Source organism: Rutilus rutilus (genome assembly GCF_951802725.1).
Source record: "Rutilus rutilus genome assembly, chromosome: 22".
Classification (NCBI taxonomy): Eukaryota; Metazoa; Chordata; class Actinopteri; order Cypriniformes; family Leuciscidae; genus Rutilus; species Rutilus rutilus.
In genome coordinates this window covers 32,695,588-32,719,587 of record NC_140227.1, presented here as the reverse complement: position 1 = coordinate 32,719,587, position 24,000 = coordinate 32,695,588, and the positions used below count along the sequence as shown (strand labels likewise).

General features: G+C 41.4%; 1 protein-coding gene across 4 annotated transcripts in view; it reads right to left on the bottom strand.

Moving 5' to 3' along the window:
• The window catches only part of il1rapl1b (interleukin 1 receptor accessory protein-like 1b), a 207,213-nt gene that overhangs the window by 180,206 nt on the left and 3,007 nt on the right, over positions 1-24,000 (bottom strand). For all 4 annotated transcript variants that reach the window (XM_084394789.1, XM_084394791.1, XM_084394790.1 and 1 more), the window contains exon 2: positions 647-747. In XM_084394789.1, coding sequence (XP_084250915.1) covers positions 647-728 — 82 coding nt within the window. In that variant the 5' untranslated portion in view covers positions 729-747. The remainder of the gene's footprint in view (positions 1-646; positions 748-24,000) is intronic.

Sequence of the window (24,000 nt, the reverse complement as noted above, 5' to 3'; positions counted from 1 at the left end):
TGTGTGTGTACACACGCGTGCGTGTGTGTGGAGATGCAGACGGATCCCCGTCAGGTTGTGTTTGTTGTTCCTCAGGGATCGTATTCATCATTTCCCTCAAGGCGACACCTTCAATATGTTCCCATGTGACATCTCAGAGCGGCCGCTGTCACACACACACACACACACACACACACACACACACACACCCCACTGATCCAGATTAGTCCTGATAATGGCAGAGGAGACGAGCCATACACACACCAGAGCGGCCATCTGGACCACAGCGTGAGCCAGACATCTCTATACACACTCACACACACACTCACACACTCACACACACTGACACACACACACTCACTCACACACACTTCAGCAGGACATCCTCATACTGAAAAAAGACGCTTCAGCTGTCAAGTGATAAAGAGCACAACTGATACACACCTAAGCTGATGAAGAACATCAAGAACATTTTAATATCCAGAGACACTCAAGAACACATTACAGCCAGAAACAGTTATAAGATGCTACAAAGAACCAGAGAGGATTTATTTCTATCTCCACAATCCCAGACTGGACTGAGACTCCAGCCCAGTGATCATATCAGGACAAACACACACACACACACACATCAGACGATCGTCATGACAACAGCCATGTGTCTTACCTGAGCCGCGCTTGGACACCACTTTCAGGCTTCTGATGACCGTCGCATACAGCAGGATCTGCAGAGGAACCCGTGATCTCATGTTTCACTGTGTGAATCTCCTGCAGAGACACAAACACACACACACAACATGAGCGTCACACACTCATCTGTCTTTAACAGCATCTAAACAAACACACTCCATCACATCAGACTCTCAACTGGCTTCTACATGCGTTTAAACCTCTGTACACAGCAGAGTCTTCAATCTTCAGGATCTCTCCAGTCCAGTGCACACACACACACACACACACACATCCATCTCTGTGTCTACAGCACATTTGTCCAAGAGTTCTCACAGAAACCCAGCGCCTGCCAAAAGCAATGGCCCAGATCTCTGATTCCCTGTTCAATATCTGCAGGAAAAACACATCATATGCTACATGTCCTGAAATGACATTCCCCATCTACAGCAGCAGGACACGTGAGCGTCCACTGAAACATCATGTAGAAAAAACGAGACGCAAGGTGCGTTTCCATTACAGATTTGTGAAAACTTTCGCGTTTTTTTCTAAATGTCGGCAAAAAACTATTGCGAAATGACGGCGTTTCCATTAACCGATGTTATGCGACTACAACTTAATTTTTTCCTCGCGCGATAAGTCATTCCAAAAATCATAGCAACGGACGTTGGTAGCTTTATGTATATCTCAGCTACCTACTGCACTGGCCATTATTATTAATCAAAGGAGACGTATGTGTGTTATCCAATCATTAATGACAAGGAAAGACCCTTATACTTGAGAGCGGCACATATGAGGAGTTTCTGGGCGTTTCTCACTCATTTCTGCTTCAAGGTCTTGATTGTGGCATTTCTTTGAGGTTTAGAATCCAGTATTCCTGTAATTTTTCTGTCTTTTATGAATTTAATAAAGAACTCTGTCTCGTATTCTGTCCAAACACACCGCGTCATCTACGTCAGCTGACCTGTAAATGCGCAAAAACTGTTTCCATTGCAGTTTTGCGAAATATTTCTTTTTCGAATTGCTTGAAAAACCACCTCGTGCGAGCGTAAAATCTTATTTTTGCGATAAATGGGAGTTTTTGTGAAATTGACGTGTTTCCACTGGGCGTATTTTCAATTCGCAATTTCAATTTGCGCAATTTGAAGGGTAATGGAAACGCGGCTAATGACACTTATGGAAAGAAGAGACAGATGCCGTTCCACAAGAAACAGAAAGACATATTTGTGTACAACACACATACACACACATGCACACACACCCACACCCATACCCACACACACACATACAGTATTTACACACACACACACACACACGCGCACACACACGCACACACACACACACACACACACACACACACACACACACATACAGACACATACATTTTGAATGATAAATTGCTAGTTATGTTCCACATTGGTAAATAAGTTTGCAGCATATGCTAAATGACTAAAAGCGGGTCAGAAAACAGTGCTGATGTTCATTTAGTTCTTGACAGTAACACTTTACACGTTGCATTTGTTCATCCAGCACTGAACATGAACTGTATGTGTTGTTCATCTCATCTCTTTTGCTTTCATTTATTGCAAAAATAAAAACAACAGGAAACAAAAAAGCAACAGTAAAAAGTGTGCCAAACATAATAGCCTGTAACTTCACATGGTTAGAGTGTGTGCAGCTCCAGATGATCGGAGGATCCCGTCTAATGCATCAGAGACACGGAGCACATTAACACGGATTAAAGGCTTTAGAGACTCGACACAAATCACAATCCAACAATACGACATTCTGAGTGCTGAACACATGCAGCATTTGAATATGCACAACATCGGTCTGTTGTTTCCAAGGAAACCACTCGTGCTTGTAATCGTTGCGGTGAGCGTTGGATTGATGCGTTAGCTTCAGGATTCTGCTTTATAACCAAAATCTCATCCTCAAATTCTGCTTTATAACCAACATCTCGTCCTCAAACACCGATTCTGCTTTATAACCAACATCTCGTCCTCAAAATCTGCTTTATAACCAAAATCTCATCCTCAAATTCTGATTCTGCTTTATAACCAAAATCTCATCCTCAAATTCTGATTCTGCTTTATAACCAACATCTCGTCCTCAAAATCTGCTTTATAACCAAAATCTCATCCTCAAATTCTGATTCTGCTTTATAACCAAAATCTCGTCCTCAAACACTGATTCTGCTTTATAACCAACATCTCGTCCTCAAACACCGATTCTGCTTTATAATCAACATCTCGTCCTCAAAATCTGCTTTATAACCAACATCTCGTCCTCAAACACCGATTCTGCTTTATAACCAACATCTCGTCCTCAAATTCTGCTTTATAACCAACATCTCGTCCTCAAACACCGATTCTGCTTTATAACCAAAATCTCATCCTCAAATTCTGCTTTATAACCAACATCTCGTCCTCAAACACCGATTCTGCTTTATAACCAACATCTCGTCCTCAAAATCTGCTTTATAACCAACATCTCGTCCTCAAACACCGATTCTGCTTTATAACCAACATCTCGTCCTCAAATTCTGCTTTATAACCAACATCTCGTCCTCAAATACCGATTCTGCTTTACAACCAACATCTCGTCCTCAAATTCTGCTTTATAACCAACATCTCGTCCTCAAACACCGATTCTGCTTTACAACCAACATCTCGTCCTCAAATTCTGCTTTATAACCAACATCTCGTCCTCAAACACCGATTCTGCTTTACAACCAACATCTCGTCCTCAAATTCTGCTTTATAATCAACATCTCGTCCTCAAACACTGATTCTGCTTTATAACCAACATCTCGTCCTCAAACACCGATTCTGCTTTATAATCAACATCTCGTCCTCAAAATCTGCTTTATAACCAACATCTCGTCCTCAAACACCGATTCTGCTTTATAACCAACATCTCGTCCTCAAATTCTGCTTTATAACCAACATCTCGTCCTCAAATACCGATTCTGCTTTACAACCAACATCTCGTCCTCAAATTCTGCTTTATAACCAACATCTCGTCCTCAAACACCAATTCTGCTTTATGACCAACATCTCATCCTCAAACACTGATTCTGCTTTATAACCAACATCTCGTCCTCAAACACCGATTCTGCTTTATAACCAACATCTCGTACTCAAATTCTGCTTTATAATCAACATCTCGTCCTCAAATTCTGCTTTATAACCAACATCTCGTACTCAAATTCTGCTTTATAACCAACATCTCGTCCTCAAACACTGATTCTGCTTTATAACCAACATCTCGTCCTCAAACACTGATTCTGCTTTATAACCAACATCTCGTCCTCAAACACTGATTCTGCTTTATAACCAACATCTCGTACTCAAATTCTGCTTTATAATCAACATCTCGTCCTCAAACACTGATTCTGCTTTATAACCAACATCTCGTCCTCAAACACTGATTCTGCTTTATAACCAACATCTCGTACTCAAATTCTGCTTTATAATCAACATCTCGTCCTCAAACACTGATTCTGCTTTATAACCAACATCTCGTCCTCAAAATCTGCTTTATAATCAACATCTCGTCCTCAAATTCTGCTTTATAACCAACATCTCATCCTCAAACACTGATTCTGCTTTATAATCAACATCTCGTCCTCAAACACTGATTCTGCTTTATAACCAACATCTCGTCCTCAAACACTGATTCTGCTTTATAACCAACATCTCGTCCTCAAACACCGATTCTGCTTCATAACCAACATCTCGTCCTCAAATTCTGCTTTATAACCAACATCTCGTCCTCAAACACCGATTCTGCTTTATAACCAACATCTCGTCCTCAAATTCTGCTTTATAACCAACATCTCGTCCTCAAACACTGATTCTGCTTTATAACCAACATCTCGTCCTCAAACACTGATTCTGCTTTATAACCAACATCTCGTCCTCAAATTCTGCTTTATAACCAACATCTCGTCCTCAAACACTGATTCTGCTTTATAACCAACATCTCGTCCTCAAATTCTGCTTTATAACCAACATCTCGTCCTCAAATTCTGCTTTATAACCAACATCTCGTCCTCAAACACTGATTCTGCTTTATAACCAACATCTCGTCCTCAAACACCGATTCTGCTTTATAACCAACATCTCGTCCTCAAACACTGATTCTGCTTTATAATCAACATCTCGTCCTCAAACACTGATTCTGCTTTATAACCAACATCTCGTCCTCAAACACCGATTCTGCTTTATAACCAACATCTCGTCCTCAAATTCTGCTTTATAACCAACATCTCGTCCTCAAACACTGATTCTGCTTTATAACCAACATCTCGTCCTCAAACACCGATTCTGCTTTATAACCAACATCTCGTCCTCAAACACCGATTCTGCTTTATGACCAACATCTCGTCCTCAAACACCGATTCTGCTTTATGACCAACATCTCGTCCTCAAACACTGATTCTGCTTTATAATCAACATCTCGTCCTCAAACACCGATTCTGCTTTATGACCAACATCTCGTCCTCAAACACCGATTCTGCTTTATAACCAACATCTCGTCCTCAAACACTGATTCTGCTTTATAACCAACATCTCGTCCTCAAACACCGATTCTGCTTTATAATCAACATCTCGTCCTCAAACACCGATTCTGCTTTATGACCAACATCTCGTCCTCAAACACTGATTCTGCTTTATAATCAACATCTCGTCCTCAAACACCGATTCTGCTTTATAACCAACATCTCGTCCTCAAACACCGATTCTGCTTTATGACCAACTCTCGTCCTCAAACACTGATTCTGCTTTATAACCAACATCTCGTCCTCAAACACCGATTCTGCTTTATAACCAACATCTCGTCCTCAAACACTGATTCTGCTTTATAATCAACATCTCGTCCTCAAACACTGATTCTGCTTTATAACCAACATCTCGTCCTCAAACACCGATTCTGCTTTATAACCAACATCTCGTCCTCAAATTCTGCTTTATAACCAACATCTCGTCCTCAAACACTGATTCTGCTTTATAACCAACATCTCGTCCTCAAACACCGATTCTGCTTTATAACCAACATCTCGTCCTCAAACACCGATTCTGCTTTATAACCAACATCTCGTCCTCAAACACTGATTCTGCTTTATAATCAACATCTCGTCCTCAAACACTGATTCTGCTTTATAACCAACATCTCGTCCTCAAACACCGATTCTGCTTTATAACCAACATCTCGTCCTCAAATTCTGCTTTATAACCAACATCTCGTCCTCAAACACTGATTCTGCTTTATAACCAACATCTCATCCTCAAACACCGATTCTGCTTTATAACCAACATCTCGTCCTCAAACACCGATTCTGCTTTATAACCAACATCTCGTCCTCAAACACTGATTCTGCTTTATAACCAACATCTCGTCCTCAAATTCTGCTTTATAACCAACATCTCGTCCTCAAACACTGATTCTGCTTTATAACCAACATCTCGTCCTCAAATTCTGCTTTATAACCAACATCTCATCCTCAAACACCGATTCTGCTTTACAACCAACATCTCGTCCTCAAATTCTGCTTTATAACCAACATCTCGTCCTCAAATACCGATTCTGCTTTACAACCAACATCTCGTCCTCAAACACCGATTCTGCTTTATAACCAACATCTCGTCCTCAAACACCGATTCTGCTTTATGACCAACATCTCATCCTCAAACACCGATTCTGCTTTATAACCAACATCTCGTCCTCAAACACTGATTCTGCTTTATAACCAACATCTCGTCCTCAAATTCTGCTTTATAACCAACATCTCATCCTCAAACACCGATTCTGCTTTACAACCAACATCTCGTCCTCAAATTCTGCTTTATAACCAACATCTCATCCTCAAACACCGATTCTGCTTTATAACCAACATCTCGTCCTCAAACACTGATTCTGCTTTATAACCAACATCTCGTCCTCAAACACTGATTCTGCTTTATAACCAACATCTCGTCCTCAAACACTGATTCTGCTTTATAACCAACATCTCGTCCTCAAATTCTGCTTTATAACCAACATCTCGTCCTCAAACACTGATTCTGCTTTATAACCAACATCTCGTCCTCAAATTCTGCTTTATAACCAACATCTCGTCCTCAAACACCGATTCTGCTTTACAACCAACATCTCGTCCTCAAATTCTGCTTTATAACCAACATCTCGTCCTCAAACACCAATTCTGCTTTATAACCAACATCTCGTCCTCAAACACTGATTCTGCTTTATAACCAACATCTCGTCCTCAAACACTGATTCTGCTTTACAACCAACATCTCGTCCTCAAATTCTGCTTTATAACCAACATCTCGTCCTCAAACACCAATTCTGCTTTATAACCAACATCTCATCCTCAAACACCGATTCTGCTTTATAACCAACATCTCGTCCTCAAACACTGATTCTGCTTTATAACCAACATCTCGTCCTCAAACACTGATTCTGCTTTATAACCAACATCTCGTCCTCAAACACTGATTCTGCTTTATAACCAACATCTCGTCCTCAAATTCTGCTTTATAACCAACATCTCGTCCTCAAACACCGATTCTGCATCTCGTCCTCAAACACTAAAGGTGATGATACACAGGGCAACTTTTTGAGCAATGTTGCTGAGCAATGTTGCTGGGCAATCTTGCCGAGTGATTGTTGCTTGGGCACTTTCCCATTGAAAATAGGCAATACATTTCTATCTGGATCATTTTTATCGGTCGTGGGCCTTGTGTCTCATCTGGTTGCCCGTTGACGGCATCATTGCCCAGCAACATTGCTCAAAAAGTTGCCCTGTGTATCATCACCTTATTTCTGCTTTATAACCAACATCTCATGTTAGCAGAACAGGCTGGCATCTCACACACACACACACTCACACTCTCACACACACACACTCACACACAAACTCTCTGGCTCAGTAAAGACAGAAGAATATCAGATTGTTGATATCGGCCTCCTCAGCTTAGTTCCTATTATATTCAGCCAAATTCTGTTGTGCTCACGTTGCCAAACAGGAGAGAGAGAGAGAGAGAGAGAGAGAGTCTAGAGGGTTCCAACGTCTCTCTCTCTCTTTCTCTCTCTCTCTCTCTCTCTCTCTCTCTCTCTCTCTCTCTCTCTCTCTCTCTGCTTGTGGAACTGGGTGAAAAATTGATGTGCCAGCTGCCTTTGCCAGTCATTAACATTTCTATTTGAGAGAAACTGTAGCGAGAGCCTCCATTTCTACCTTCAGCTCACCCACGCAAACCTCAGCTGCTGCGCCCTGAATTATTCTGTTTCGCATTATCCACCAGCGCATCTCAGCCACGCTGCAGAGGTGAGAGAGAGAGAAAGAGAGAGACACAGAGAGACCTGTGAGCATTTGCTCTGCAGATGCTGATTCTCTGTTTTTATTCAGATGAATCTGAGGATCGTTACAGTCACGCTGTCAGATGAACATTTGACTGAAGGTCAAAATGCCCATAAACTCCTCACAAACACTAAAATCTGACAATAAATACTATGAATAATAGATATACACCCAATGCACTGCAAAAGTGATGTTCTCTCACAGTATTTTTTCAGTACAAATAAATTGACCACTGACAAGATGAGCTTTTAATAAAAGTTTGCTGTCTATGCAGTAGAAAGGTTTTTTATTATTATTCTATGCTATATGACTAAGGAAAGGGTGAGGCGTTCCCTTCTGCCAGTAAGGCAGGAAAACTTTAGCACCCACAATGCACTTGGCTCGATCCAGTTGTCTTATGATCTATAGTTTCACTAAAGCCCTGTAGCTGTCAAAAGTTCAAAAGATCGGGTGACTGTTGCTGACAAATAAATGGGATAATCATTGGTGCAGGTAACGTGGAGAAAGAGTTCATATCTACCAATACTAAAGACGTTAAAACAATTTAAAAGCTGGTTAAAAATCAGTGTTACAAACTTCACATACATTTATTGGAGATGCAAAATTACGTAAGATAAGAAGTCTTGTTTTCTGAGAAGCTGATGAACAAAACGAAGCTGAAAACAAGAACAAATATCTGCCAATTGGTCAGACAAACTTAATTCAAAGGGAAAACAAGATTATTTTTCTGACCCCTCTGGCAGATATTTGTTCTTAATTTTGATCATTTTGCATCTCCAGTAAATCTTGATTTAAGAATGTTTAGATATTTGTGCTGGAAAACAAGTCAACAATACTCTCTGCAATGGCAGAGTAGTGCTTGATCAATACACACTCCACGGACTGACGCTTTTCCTTTACACTGTAAATCACTCAAATAATATTAAATAATCTTCAAAACTATTTTATACTTTAAATAAATCTAATGTTTCACGCAATAATAAATCACTGTCATCTGACGAGAGAAAAACAGAGTGAAAATAAAAGAGAAGGTTTCTGAATCTTGACTGTGGGAGTGACTCATAAGCCTCCACAATCCATCAGTGCTCTTACCTCACGCACAATCATCAATAACACACAGTCGATTGAAGCGTCTCCCACACGTCAGACCCTGTGGACGTTTCTCCAGGAATACGCTGGGAAACTCCACTGCAGATGCACTTTATAGCAGCTGAAGCTCATCCACATCACTGCCTCTGCACAAAACCCCAAACACTGGCAGTGGGACTCAAACGCAGTCTGAGTCTGAGAGTCCACGGGAAACAGGCTTTATTGAGGTTGAGTGATGCGAACCGCTGGACTCGAGTTTATTCTCCTGCTGCGCTTTAGAGCCGGTGGTCAGTGCTAATGAGCGGAGGTGCACTAACCCTCCCGATACTGTTCGTTACACAGGCCCTCGGCCCTCCTGAGAATCAAACAGCAAAACACATTTATAGAGGACGAAGAAAAGAGCCGCTCTTAGCGCTGAGAACACGGACACACAGCAGAAGAACACGGACACTTGAAGAACCGGATGGCCCATTTTCACTGTTGCACAGCGGTTTCCTCTCTGCCTGAGTGAATTGCATTTGTAGCTCCTTATAGCTTTGTTTTCCAACTTTTTTTTTCTCTATCTTTCCTGCCGTTTATGTTGCTTAATATAATTTAATAGTCACAATTTATCTGATATTATCTAATATTGTCATCCTCATTGATCTGACATTGTAACTGACATAATAACTTATAACAAAACTAACTTTATCTGGACAATAACTTTATTCTAGAGCTGCTGTAAAGCCTAAACAATCTCTGTTACTGTAATCTCCTATTATCACTGTAAAGCTGCTGTGAAACACTCTATATTGTTAAAAGCGCTATATTAATGAAGGTGACTTGACTTTGCTAGCTTTAATCTAAATCGCTATTGCTAACACAACGCACTAGCATTTCGCTAGCCTGTTAACCTGCCATAGGCTAGTGAAATGCTAGCACAATAGCACTGTGCGTACCGTCTTTTTTCTCTCACGCGCTCACACCTTTTACGAGTCCATCAAACAACTGTGGTGAGTTGGATCAGTCAACAAATACAGTGAGTAATGTCTTCTCCTGTTATTGTCACTCGCACTTCGTGTCACATGTATAGTATAGAATTCTCTGTCAGCGGTGAGGGCTTCACATATGATAAATGCAGGGAGATAGTCAGGCTGACGGAGAAGATTTCAGAACTAGAGACACGCATTTAAAGTTTAATCGAGGATAGAATGAATGCAAGGGCTTTAGATACTGCTTTGGATGCAACTAGCTTAGTGAACTCTGTACACTCTGAACACTGTTCGGTTCCGGCTATAGAGCCCGTGCAGCAGGGCGACTGGGTGACGTGAGGTGCTGTAGTCGCGGGACAAAACACTGCTCTTTCGTTCCGATTACCATAACAAATAGATTCTCCCCACTCAGTGAAACACCCACTGTGAATCCTGTTGAATGTGCCCTAGTTATTGGCGATTCTATTACACAGAACATGAAAATAGAGACACCAGCCACCAGTCACGTTTGCAGGGAGCCAGAGCGCCTGACATCAAAGCAAATTTAAAAGTGCTGGCTAATGCTAATCGTAAATTCTCTAAGATTATTATTCACGTCGGCACTAATGATGTTCGACTCCGCCAGTCAGAGATCACTAAAATTAATATTAACCCCCTGGGGTCGGCGGTATCGCCGGCGATACCAGCTCGCTTTTTTTTTATCAGTGTAAAAGAAACTCATAAATACTCTGTTGACTTTGATTTTCCATAGGAGTTTCATACATCAATCGATCCTGTTAAATGTGTATTATTTTTGTGTATACTCACAATAAAAACAAAAAGCATTTTGAAGAGCGTATTGATCCCGCCGAGGACACAATTTCGGAGTAAGTTTTACTGTTATATAATTATTTTTCTGATAATATAGAACTCATATGAATTTTCAGACTATATTTTGCTTAGTTTTGGCTTGCTTTTGACATCTTACAGGAAAGATTGCCTTACAATATCCCTAACATTCGTGCATATGCTCAAGTGTAAACTTTTTCAATGTGATAGGCTATTACTCTCTAAACATATTTGTATATTAAATATATTTCACTCAGTTTTGATTAGCTTATAACACTGATTATCATGCTAAAATACTGCCTTATGTTTAATGTAGCTTATTTGCGAATATCTGCTTAAGTGTAATGTGATTTAGTCTAAATATATTTCAGCCTCTGGTAAAATAAGTGATAGCCTAGGCCTACTGTCTAAATACTAGACATTATATATATATATATATATATATATATATATATATATATATATATATATATATATATAAAAACGTATGGTTTTGGTTAGACTATGACACTGCTTATCATGCTTCCATACTGCCTTATGCACAGATGTTTGTGAATACAGGTGTAAATGTTTGAAATGTATTGATGTGTCGTTCGCGAACGATCCGTTCATTGCGTGCGTCACTAAATACGTGCGGTCATGGCCCATAAACAGATACTCGCAGTGATATTTCTCTGTCCTATGGACCATCAACAGATATATACATACATTGTGCGTCCATAACAATTAATTGCCCATCAGTTTACTTTGGATAATGTATGCTAAGTTTTTTTTTGTTGTTGGTTTTTAGGAATGTGGGAAGTGTCTGTCACACCCCTGGTCTGAATCTCATTAATATTGATAGGCCATTACCACTCCCATGCATAAACCTCTTCTGACAAAAAAAACTGTTTTACAAAGTGTAAATCAATGTATTGTGTTATGTGAACGATTAGGCAGGATGATTTTCACATCATTTTGAAGCCAGAAACCGAAGCGACAACATTCATTAGTCAAAAGTCTTATTGACATGACACATATTTAGTATGTGTTTTGTGGTCTTATTTCAGCAACTTTCTTTTTTTTTTTTTTATAACCACGCATAAACATTATTCTCTTAAAAATTCAAACATATACAGGCATGTTGATCACATATTATGGTAGCCCTGTTTGTGCTATATAGAGTGAATTTACACCTTTGCCATTAACATGTTTATAAATAACTGAAAAAAGCACAAATGTCAGAGCATGTCAGAACACCTCCAGGGCCCAGAAAACCCCTCAGACCCCAGAGGGTTAAAGAGGTGTGTAAACTTGCAAGTACGATGTCAGGCACTGTAATTTGCTCTGGCCCCCTTCCTGTTCGCAGGAGTGATGAGATACTTAGTAGATTGTCCTCACTTAATGGCTGGCTGTCTAAGTGGTGTCTGCAAAATAATATAGAATTCATAGACAATTGGAACAGTTTTTGGGGCAGACCTGACCTGTTGAAAAGAGATGGTATTCATCCCTCCTGGGATGGTGCTGCTCTTCTCTCTAGTAATATGGCACATAGTCTTAGAGCTCAAACATGACAATCTGGGGCTCAGGTCAGGAAGCAGACAGACTGGCTAAACCGACCGTCTGCTAGCTGTCTCACGTCACCAAGGTCAGATAAATCCCATCAGATAGAGCCTCTTTCACCTAGCTATCATCATATAGAGACTGTGTCTGTTCCCCGAACTAGGAAATACAAAAAACTCCCAAACCCATTTAAGGGTAAATATTTAATTGATGTTCAACAAATAAAAAACAGATATAATACAGATGAAAAAATTATAAAGCTTGGGTTGCTGAATATCCAATCCCTTTCCTCAAAAGCACTTATTTTGATTTGATTTGATTTATTGGTTTATTTAAAAGGGGACAGTGCAATTTCATAAAACACATGAACAAACATGGTTAAAAAAAGCCAGAATTAGCCAAAAGGCTATTTTTCATCTGTAGTCCCCTGGCCAAGATGTAAAAAAGCATTAAAATACGAACAAAAAAAATACATTTACAAGTCCATGGCAAATTGACTACAATATAACTACAATATAAATGACACTGTAAAATAACTTAAGGTACACTGTACCTGTTACAATAATAAGACACACAAAAAATACATTTTCAGAAAGGCTACAGAAGAACACGAACACACTGCAGAAGAACACGGACACACTGCAGAAGAACACGGACACACTGCAGAAGAACACGGACACACTGCAGAAGAACACGGACACACTACAGAAGAACACGGACACACTACAGAAGAACACGGACACACTTCTTCGACACACTACAGAAGAACACTGACACACTGCAGAAGAACACGGACACACTGCAGAAGAACACGGACACACTACAGAAGAACACGGACACACTACAGAAGAACACGGACACACTACAGAAGATCACGGACACACTGCAGAAGAACACGGACACACTACAGAAGAACACGGACACACTGCAGAAGAACACGGACACACTGCAGAAGAACACGGACACACTACAGAAGAACACGGACACACTGCAGAAGAACACGGACACACTGCAGAAGAACACGGACACACTACAGAAGAACACGGACACACTGCAGAAGAACACGAACACAGGGCAGAAGAACACGGACACCCGGCAGAAGAACACGGACACACTGCAGAAGAACACGGACACACTGCAGAAGAACACGGACACATTGCAGAAGAACACGGACACACTGCAGAAGAACACGGACACTACAGAAGAACACGGACACACTGCAGAAGAACACGGACACACTGCAGAAGAACACGGACACACTACAGAAGAACACGGACACACTGCAGAAGAACACGGACACACTGCAGAAGAACACGGACACACTACAGAAGAACACGGACACACTGCAGAAGAACACGAACACAGGGCAGAAGAACACGGACACCCGGCAGAAGAACACGGACACACTGCAGAAGAACACGGACACACTACAGAAGAACACGGACACACTGCAGAAGAACACGAACACAGGGCAGAAGAACACGGACACCCGGCAGAAGAACACGGACACACTGCAGAAGAACACGAACACAGGGCAGAAGAACACGGACACCCGGCAGAAGAACACGGACACACTACAGAAGAACACGGACACACTGCAGAAGAACACGGACACACTACAGAAGAACACGGACACACTGCAGAAGAACACGGACACACTACAGAAGAACACAGACACACTGCAGAAGAACACGAACACACTGCAGAAGAACACGGACACACTGCAGAAGAACACGGACACACTGCAGAAGAACACGGACACACTGCAGAAGAACACGGACACACTGCAGAAGAACACGGACACACTGCAGAAGAACACGGACACACTGCAGAAGAACACGGACACACTGCAGAAGAACACGGACACACTGCAGAAGAACACGGACACACTGCAGAAGAACACGGACACACTGCAGAAGAACACGGACACACTGCAGAAGAACACGGACACACTGCAGAAGAACACGGACACACTGCAGAAGAACACGGACACACTGCAGAAGAACACGGACACACTGCAGAAGAACACGGACACACTACAGAAGAACACGGACACACTGCAGAAGAACACGGACACACTGCAGAAGAACACGGACACACTGCAGAAGAACACGGACACACTGCAGAAGAACACGAACACAGGGCAGAAGAACACGAACACACTACAGAAGAACACGGACACACTGCAGAAGAACACGAACACAGGGCAGAAGAACACGGACACCCGGCAGAAGAACACGGACACACTGCAGAAGAACACGGACATCCGGCAGAAGAACACGGACACACTGCAGAAGAACACGGACATCCGGCAGAAGAACACGGACACCCGGCAGGCGATCACTGTTGCAGCTCATTAATGAACCACTGACAAACATTTCAGAACTGAATAACATGATATTTCAAACCCTTATCATATGAATGTACTTCAGCTAGTGACCTGTTTACCATTATATAACACAATCATATTTATGAATTATGACTTGTTGTGTGTTATTTTGTTCTGTGATGGTCTAGTTATCTGATGGCATCTCTCTACATGTATGTTGTGGCATTAGTTCTGGGCTTTATGGGGAAAGCATCTGGACTGGAGCATTAATCTCTATAAACATTATATATATGTGGGTCTACATAATTAATCCCTCCAACTGACGTCTGTATGAAAGAGATAAAGCCTGTAAAACTAACCACACTAATCATACACACATGCATTCTATCCATCCATCACTCTACCAATCTCACATCTATCTATCTATCTATCTATCTATCTATCTATCTATCTATCACAACAAAATGTCTGTTCATTGTGAAATGAATAAATATAGTATACTACTTAGAATATATTCATGTTCAACACTGGATCAGTTGTTTGTCGTTTCTCATTTCAAACTGTCCACACTGTTTGAAAAATGGCACTTGCTGTGATATTTTGTGATCTAACTCAATGACATTGCCAAAACCCTTTGGTGATTTTCTGCTGTATCTGTCAGAACATCTGCAGGAAACACACGGCCCAAACACAAGTCAAATGTGTGAGTGAACCACAGTCTCCTTCACCTGATATTCTGTCTTGAAGACAAACATCACCATGATGGTTCATGCAGTTATTCTGATGTGTCTCCTTCAAACAGTGAATACACTGGGACAGATCCTCAGTGGCCTGAAAGAAGGAGATGATAATGAAGATCCCTAATTCTTCATTCGTGCATCAGACACGCTCATGCCCTAAACACCCGCTCGCGACACACACCGCATGCAGAAGAGACACTTCTTTACTGTCAGGACGCCCGCCATGTGTTTAATAAAAGATAAGAGAATCCAACCCAAATCTTTCCAAACACGCAGCACTATTGAAATCCAACACCTGAATAATTCAGTCTTTATGGCCCATTACGCTCTGTGTTTAGCATGACTAGCACGCGTGCTACAGCGCCGGGAACGACGTGTCCGGCCCTCGACTCGTTATCTGCAAGCCTGCGTCTCACTTCTGTACGAGTAAACTCCAGTGCATGGAAATTACAGATAGTTCTGCGAGCATTTCTGTATCACATCTTTTCTTAAGTAAACCGAACACATTATGTCTTGTTTATACTCTGTGAGGTAAAATTTCCCTTTGGTCTGGACAGATTAGATATTTAAGTAAAGGACCTGAAAGCATCGCTGTTACTCCTGCTCAGAATGAAACTGATGTCCTACAAGTGTCTAGAGAGAAAAACACTGGGTAAATACACATGATAGAGGTTAATACAACATCATTACAGCACAGGAGACAAACAACTTCCTTTGAATAATATTTCATAAAAATCCTGAAAATGGAAGTAGGCCTAGTTTATTATGAGGTTTAACACTTATTGTCAGGACTTTGATCAAATCATTACGAGCACCAGCACTACTAGTGATGACTAACTTAAACACCATCTAGCAGTTTAAAGAGCCCAAATTATGCCCTTTTACAGACTTGATGTTGTTTTTGGGCTCTACTAGAACAGGTTTTCCTGCTTGAATGTTGATTATTTCCTCATATTCTCCATTGTTGCAGCTCCTCTCTTCCCAGTCTGTCAGTAACGCTCTGGGGTGCGTTTCCCAAAAGCATCGTTAGCCAACTACAGTCGCAAGTTCCGTCGTTATATAAGCATAGTTCAACAAGTCAGTGTTTCCCGAAACCATCGTTCCAATGAACATTCACAAACAACAAACATTCGCAAACGACAGCTCTTGACCTGTGGTTAGAAGCAGAGTTTCTTGTTTGCATGACATGTGGACTTAATAAATCCTTATCTTCAGCCAAATAAGCAAGCTGACATTCAGTACAATCTGCGTCTTTTATTTAGAATACATACGAATGTAATTTACGTCTTTTAGTTTGTCTAGAGATTGAAAGCATCGTTTTTTTTGAAGAGTGCGCATGTGTGAACGTGCTCTAGTGCGTAAGAACGAGCCTATGATTGAATCTGGAAATAACGCTAAATAACTGAGAAAAATTAGAAATAGTCCTCAGATGCCATGTTCATCATTTATAGCAAAACATCTAGCATTAATTCGAAGTTATTACTACACCACCTGCGTGACATCATTAACCAACGTGGTTGAACGAACAATTTGAGACAATACGGTTTCGGGAAACACTTGTGACTAGCTAGTTGATTTATTCAATGATGCATCGTACTATGATAGTAAAGCAGCGAGTTACGGCGCTATACGGGAAGCACACCCCTGTTTAGTTTCTATGAAGCCCCTCCTTCTGAAAAGCACACTGTGCTCTGATTGGTCGGCTGGAGCAGTGTGTTGTGATTGGTCGAGCGTGTTTGGGAAATGTCCCACCTCTTACCATAACCACCAGTATCAACACACTGCTAACTAACTCAACCAGGCCCCGCCCCTTTATTCTGCGCATGAATTATTATAATGAGGAATATTGTGACGTGTTCATTCCCGGAAGAAACTCAAGACTACAGTGGAGGCGTTTCAGGAGTTCAGGAACACTGACACTGATATAGAGAAGAACTGGAGCTTTTTCCTGCTCAAACAGCAACATTACACACTAAAGAAAGAAAGCACAATATGTCCTCTTTAAGAAGCTTTAACATGAGTGTTTGAGAGCGATGACTCTAGCAGTTTTAGTCTCATCTCCTTCACCCCTGAATCCCCTTGTGAAGCGCTTGTCCTGCTGAAAACATCGGCTTCATTACAGCAAACGCTTCTCTCCGGCCCGAACGACCCGCGGATCATCAGTGCCGACACGGGTCCGTATGAGCGACTCCAGCGAGAGCCACAACCGTATGATTTATACTGCCGGTTCTCTCCGCACCGCTACGTTATTCCTCCATCCATCACGCGCAGGTGAAACCAGCGAAGAAGAAGCGCATCAGTCAAGCGGCCGTGAAACTCACTTCCCCGTCACTGTTTCTACAGAGTAATGTGCGTCTCCGATCCCAACCAATCACCTCAACGAGAGCTCAGCGAGACATGACACAGAATCACAGAGAAGATCTCCTTCAAATCAACTTCATTATTAAATGAGGAAATAAAGCTGCTGCAGCATATGCACAATCAAGAAAAGATTATGATTTACACTGATAATCGCACAATGCCTTCGGTCTCTCTCTGGTCGTGGTTCAGTCTGATCTCCAGCTTTCAGCTGATACCATCATAAATCCAAGGTCTCTTTCCGAACGCTGCATGAGAGGTTTATCTCACGTCTGCCGAGCAGAAGCACCTTCATGAATGAATAACCAGAATGACAGAAAAGAAAACTGAATCCTTCACAGATTTCTCTGAACTTCTACGTGTGTTGTGTATGTGTACGCGTGTTTCTGTGTTGACAATGTTAATATTGCTGGAGTTTTGGTTCAACTTTCCTCCACTGTCAAAAACCTTGGTATAATCTTTGATTCCTCTCTTTCCTTCCCTCCACACATCTCCTCGCTCACTAAGTCTGCCTTCTTTCACCTTCGTAATATCGCACGTCCATTTCTGAATATCAGCGATGCTGAGACCCTTTCATCACTTCACGGCTTGACTACCGCAATTCTCTTTTCTATGGCTTACCCAATTCATCAATAAATAAGATCCAATATATCCAGAACTCCGCAGAGTCCTCACACACACAAAGAAATCTTCCCACATTACTCAGATTTTACACAGACTTCATTGGCCACACAAAGCACTCCATGGTCTTATATTTCTGATCTCATCCATACCTACTCCCCAGTTCACACACTTAGATCCTCCGAGACCGGTCTGTTGGCGATCCGTAGGCACAAACTATCATCGTTTGGTGGAAGGGCTTTTTGTACCCCAACACATCCGCGACCTTTCATCATTACACCATTTCAAAACCCACCTTAAAACATATCTTTTTGCTACTTGTTTCCCTGACCCCTGACTCTATGATCTGATTTTTATGTATATGTGCCTCTATCTATTGTGTTATCCATCTCAGTTTATTTGTATCGTTTCCATGTCATGTTTATTTGTACTTTATTGTAAAGCGACCTTGAGTTTTCTGAAAGGCGCTATATAAAATAAACGTATTATTAAACGTATTGTTTCCATCCTCCATCGTATTATCATACGTGAAACGCTCTGGACCTCAAGCAAAAGCTTGATAATTCTGTGGCTCTGCAGCTCAAACTAATCATATCCATCAATGACAAGATCGTCTGAACTCACTGCAAAAATCAAAACAGCTTTACACTTCAAGCACTTTTTGTTTGGCATCAAATGGCGCTGAAACTGAAGATGATTACATTTGCTGAAGCATATAAACTATTTTCAATAATCTCAAGCGGTGCATCTTAAACCCTGTTCCTGAAGTTTAGAACGTCTCCTGACAAACTCGTTTGAGATCCTGGAGTCTGTGATGTGTTTGATCAGAGACACACAGCAGAAACACTGATCACACCACGTCAATACAGCTGATCCCAACACACAGAAATAAAGTTCAAACAGTTCAAAACTTATTTACTAACCCTAACCAATGCAAATCCTTCTAAACATTACAGTGTTCTGGTCTCTCATGAACTCCCACAGCAGAAGGCCAGAACACGAACCCAACACACACCTTCACACACACTGACACCTCAGACAACAAATGGCACAAAATCGACCTTTAGGTGTAGAAAAGCTGGTCACCTGGGAATGACCCTCACAGGAACAACTGAGTCTCTTAAAAGAAAAGCTTCTATACAGAACCTTAAAGAGGTTCCCATCAGGGCTGTGTGATTAACCGTAATCGCAGTAAAGTTATGATGTGAGCATGCGTGATTTCTAAACCGCAGAACACAGCGGGATTGGTCAAACCACCTCTATTTGCCTTTATACAGTACAGTTCGTTTTATAGAAGCTTTACAGTGATAAACATGAAAATAATTATTTAATGATGCAAACAGAGTTCAATTCTGTTGTAAAGCAGCTCTTAAAAGACAATAGTGTCATTGTTCAGCTGAAGTTGCTCTGGTTCACCGTTACAGCGCGGAAGAAAGCACAGAAAGTGGGAAGGGTAATTCAGGGCAGGATAAGGGAAATCAACATCTGTGGTTTGGGTTAAGTTAAACCCAAAAAGTTAAAGTTGGGTTGAGTTAAAACAGAGTTGGGGCCATTCACACAGAAGACGCATTTCAACAGTTGAACTTCTTTTACCTCGAGCGCCGTGTAGAACGCCACGCCATGAAGCGGCAGAAGACGCGAGCGTAACGGTTAAAGACGTCCGTCTGGCGTTTACACGGAGAAACAACAGCACATTCTGAACCAGGTGAACAGCCGTCAATAATAGTCATTTGCAAACTCCACAACTTACGAAAAGAGTTCAGAAATGGTGATTAAAATCGATATTCAATGTTTTTGTCTGTACGGCACAGCCCAAGTTCTCATCATGGAATGATTGTATGGATTTACTTTTAATTAATTAATTTGTAATTTTAATTAAATTTTATAAATTAAGCAGCTCGTAAGCATACTTTATCAGTATAAATAACCAGTTAAACATGACAGTAGTATGCAATAATTTAATAAGTTTCTCCTTACATAGAAGGATAAAGGGTTCTTTAAAATTAAGTCAAGAACCCTATAGTTCTATACTGAACCCCACTGAAGAGTGAACCCCTGTACATTACTACCTTAGAGTAGTAATATCTACTCTTCAAGTACCACTATGAACCCTTTAGGGGTGAATGAGGTACACCGATGTTCCTTTGAGGGAATGACCAGCTGTTTCTCAACTTTTGCACATTTTTCTGAGTGTCCAATCACTGTCCAAAGAGTCCTTTGTTGAACTTCCAGACAAAAGGACTCAACAGCTCTTTGAGTACAACACTGAATACTCACCGTACCCCGAACCAAACAAGTTCACATGAAAATTAAAATAGCGTGGTGGAAAGAACTGCATGTGGGATGAGAAATGGAGCCGAGACACGACTGAAGTCGAGAACCGCGATCTCCCACGATCAGCGAGAGAAACCAGGCCTCATGAACACACACCGGGAACATGCAGAATAGAGATTGATGACTCAGTTCCCACAGTGCTGATGGGAGGAGAGTCACTCATGCGTGGTTCCCGACACCGGCTGAAGCGTGACTGAGCGAGCCGCGGATCTGTGCGGTCGAGACGCTCGGGTCTCTGAGAGGGAAGATCGAGGGCCAGTCCAGTGTGAGAGGAGAAACAACAGAACAACCAGAGAGACGAACCTGCAAAAATCCGCTACATTTACGGTAAAAAACTGGCAGAAATGTAGCGTAAAAATACGGTAGCAACATTTTAGTTTTTACAGACTTAAGTTAAATTTACAGTAAAATACCGTATTTCATTATCTGATATAATGGTAATCTATTGAAACACTTATATCTGTTTTGTACCATTGAAATACACTTGACAACCACCAATCACAGCGGTGATGAGAGTCACATGATCAATCAAAGCTCATCACAAGCAGCTTGGAGAAAGTTCATAGTAATATATAGAAGTGTCATTCACACAGATACTAAACACCATCATGGTAACACACATGAAATTACAAAAAATGCAATAAACATTCATTTAACAACATTAAAACCCTAATGTACATAACTGAAAAACTAAAAAAAAACTATTAAGAAACATTGTTATATCAACAAAAAAACATCAAATGTGAATTGTCACTCAGGGAATTGTGGGAATGTCAATTTACGTTTTTTCACTGTAAATTATACAATTGCTTGTTCTTTTTCACAAAAAAAAAACGGTATTTTACTGTAAATGTACGGTTAGATCGATCTCAGTTATTCACTGTATGTAGTACGGAAATGTTCTGTTAACCAATTAACAGTTTTTCACCGTAGCATTTTTACCGTAAAAATACGGATAATGTTTTGCGGTGTGAGGCTGTAGAGGATCGTGAGGTGTAGAAGCTTCGGGGTTCTCTTCTCTAAACACACACATGGGAAACTCATCTCTCTTCAGTTCTCCATCATGAAGGAACATTTACTGTTAGTACCTGAACATCTAAAAATAACCATCACAAAACACACACACACACACGCGCAGCTTCAGAGAGATTACTGCCACCTTCCCGTCCAGATGAATGTCAAATCCACACAGACACTGGCAGAGTTTGGCTTAGCTTTGCTTTTCTCCAGAGTAATTCCTCAGCAGGAGCTTCTGTTCCCCGAAGCTCTCGGAGACGTCAGCGCTCACACATCCGAGACTGAGAAACGCTAGAATCACACTCACCAAATGCAGACCAACCACTTCAGTCAAGAAGAGCAACACTGATTCCCATCGGGACACGAGAGCCGGACGCTGGGAGATTCTGCTGGGACTGCTCTACATTTTTACATGTGATAAAGAAACACAGTTGTGAAATATGGAGCAAAACAAATCAAGAAGAGAAATGACTTGATAAAGCAGGTCAGGGGTCAGATGTGGAACTGAAGCACGATGAAGTTTAGTTCGTGAGAGAGACTTTCTGCGCTGAAGATCATCGCCGTCCACATCCAGCAGACCAACAAGATGCTCTTAACATCTTCATGCTTAAAATATTGATTATATAACTCTATTGCTCATACAGTGATTAAACCTGCCCACCTCTATCGTACTTCCATCGGCACATTCACGTCAAGTCCTCTTTATTTATACAGCAGCTTTACAGAGATAACAGGAGAATAATGCAACAGAGTTTGTTTCCAGAAGAAAATGGCGTCACAGTCCAGCTGAAGTAAGTTCAGTGATGGCTCATTTCTGTTATAAAAAAGTTATTCATTTAGACCATTTAAATATACAGCCGCTCTGGAGAAACCCGTGATGTCATCGTCCAGCTCAGTTCAGTTCTCATATAATGGTGTCAGTGCTGGAGATCAACAATACTGTTGAATATTAAATTAAATGTCCCTGACTAAGCAAGACAAAAGCCGATGGCACATTCAGGACTTCGTCATGGACCGGACGCTGTTAAACTGATCCCCGTTTCTGAACACAGCGCGTTGATCCCGGGAAAGTGCCTTCTGTGTGAACGCAAACATGTCCCGGGATTGATGGCGGGATGGGGACCTAGGAAACTTGTCGGGATCGGTCCCGGAACGCGCCCTGTGTGAACTAAAGCTGGGACCAGTGCCGTAAGTGTCGCAGTGATGACGCACGTCAGGGCTGTCAACGTGTTTTTAGAATTTAGAGTTTTGGTCGAATTATGTCAAGAGGAGCGAGAGATGATGATGATGATGATGATGATGATGATGATGATGATGATGATGATGATGACGCAACTGACGTGGGCTTGTTCTGTTAGCTATACAGTAGCGCGGCGCGGTTTACTTGATAAATGGTGGCAGAAATCGTGCGGGATGTATGCACATATTGCACAGCTGGCAAAGACACACTTGACCACATCTGTCAGAGCTGAGTGTGTGTGAGTGAGTGTGTGTGTGTGAGTGTGTGTGTTCGTCAGCTGGAAACACTGTCAACAGAAGCGCTCAGCACTCGCTCAGATCAAGTTGAGCTTCTGGTGTGTGTGATGATCTATATGTAGATGTAGAGAAGTGAAGATGTAGATGTAGAGAGTAGAAGTGAGTGTTTCTGAATGCCAGTTTGCTGTTGTGTGTTCGTGTAGTTCATTACGCTGTGTGTTGAAGTGTGTGTTCTCAGTTACTGATGCTCGAACACAGTTTTATGCACTATTGTAGCCTAATTGTCCTTACATGCACATTGTCATTAGTAATAAAATGATGTTTTATTTAAGAACAATTGTTTGAAAAGTTAAAGTCATTTCATTTCAAAAAAAGATTTCTATTTGCATATTGCGCTCGCTTGCGCCCTCATGTGGCCATAGGAGACAATACAGTGCTTTTATCCTCTAATGTTTAAGTGTTGCCTTTAGAATTCAAATATAATTAGAATTTTGCTAATATTTAAGAAAGAAATTCGAATTTAGCTTTTCAGCCATTCTGACACGCACGTGCCATCGCAGTGACATCCGGACGCCACGCGTCTTCACGGGATCTTTACGGGATGTGTGTGAACGCACTCACAGATTCCGGAAAATCACTGGCAGTGTGAATGAACCAAAATCAAACCACACATTATCCGTG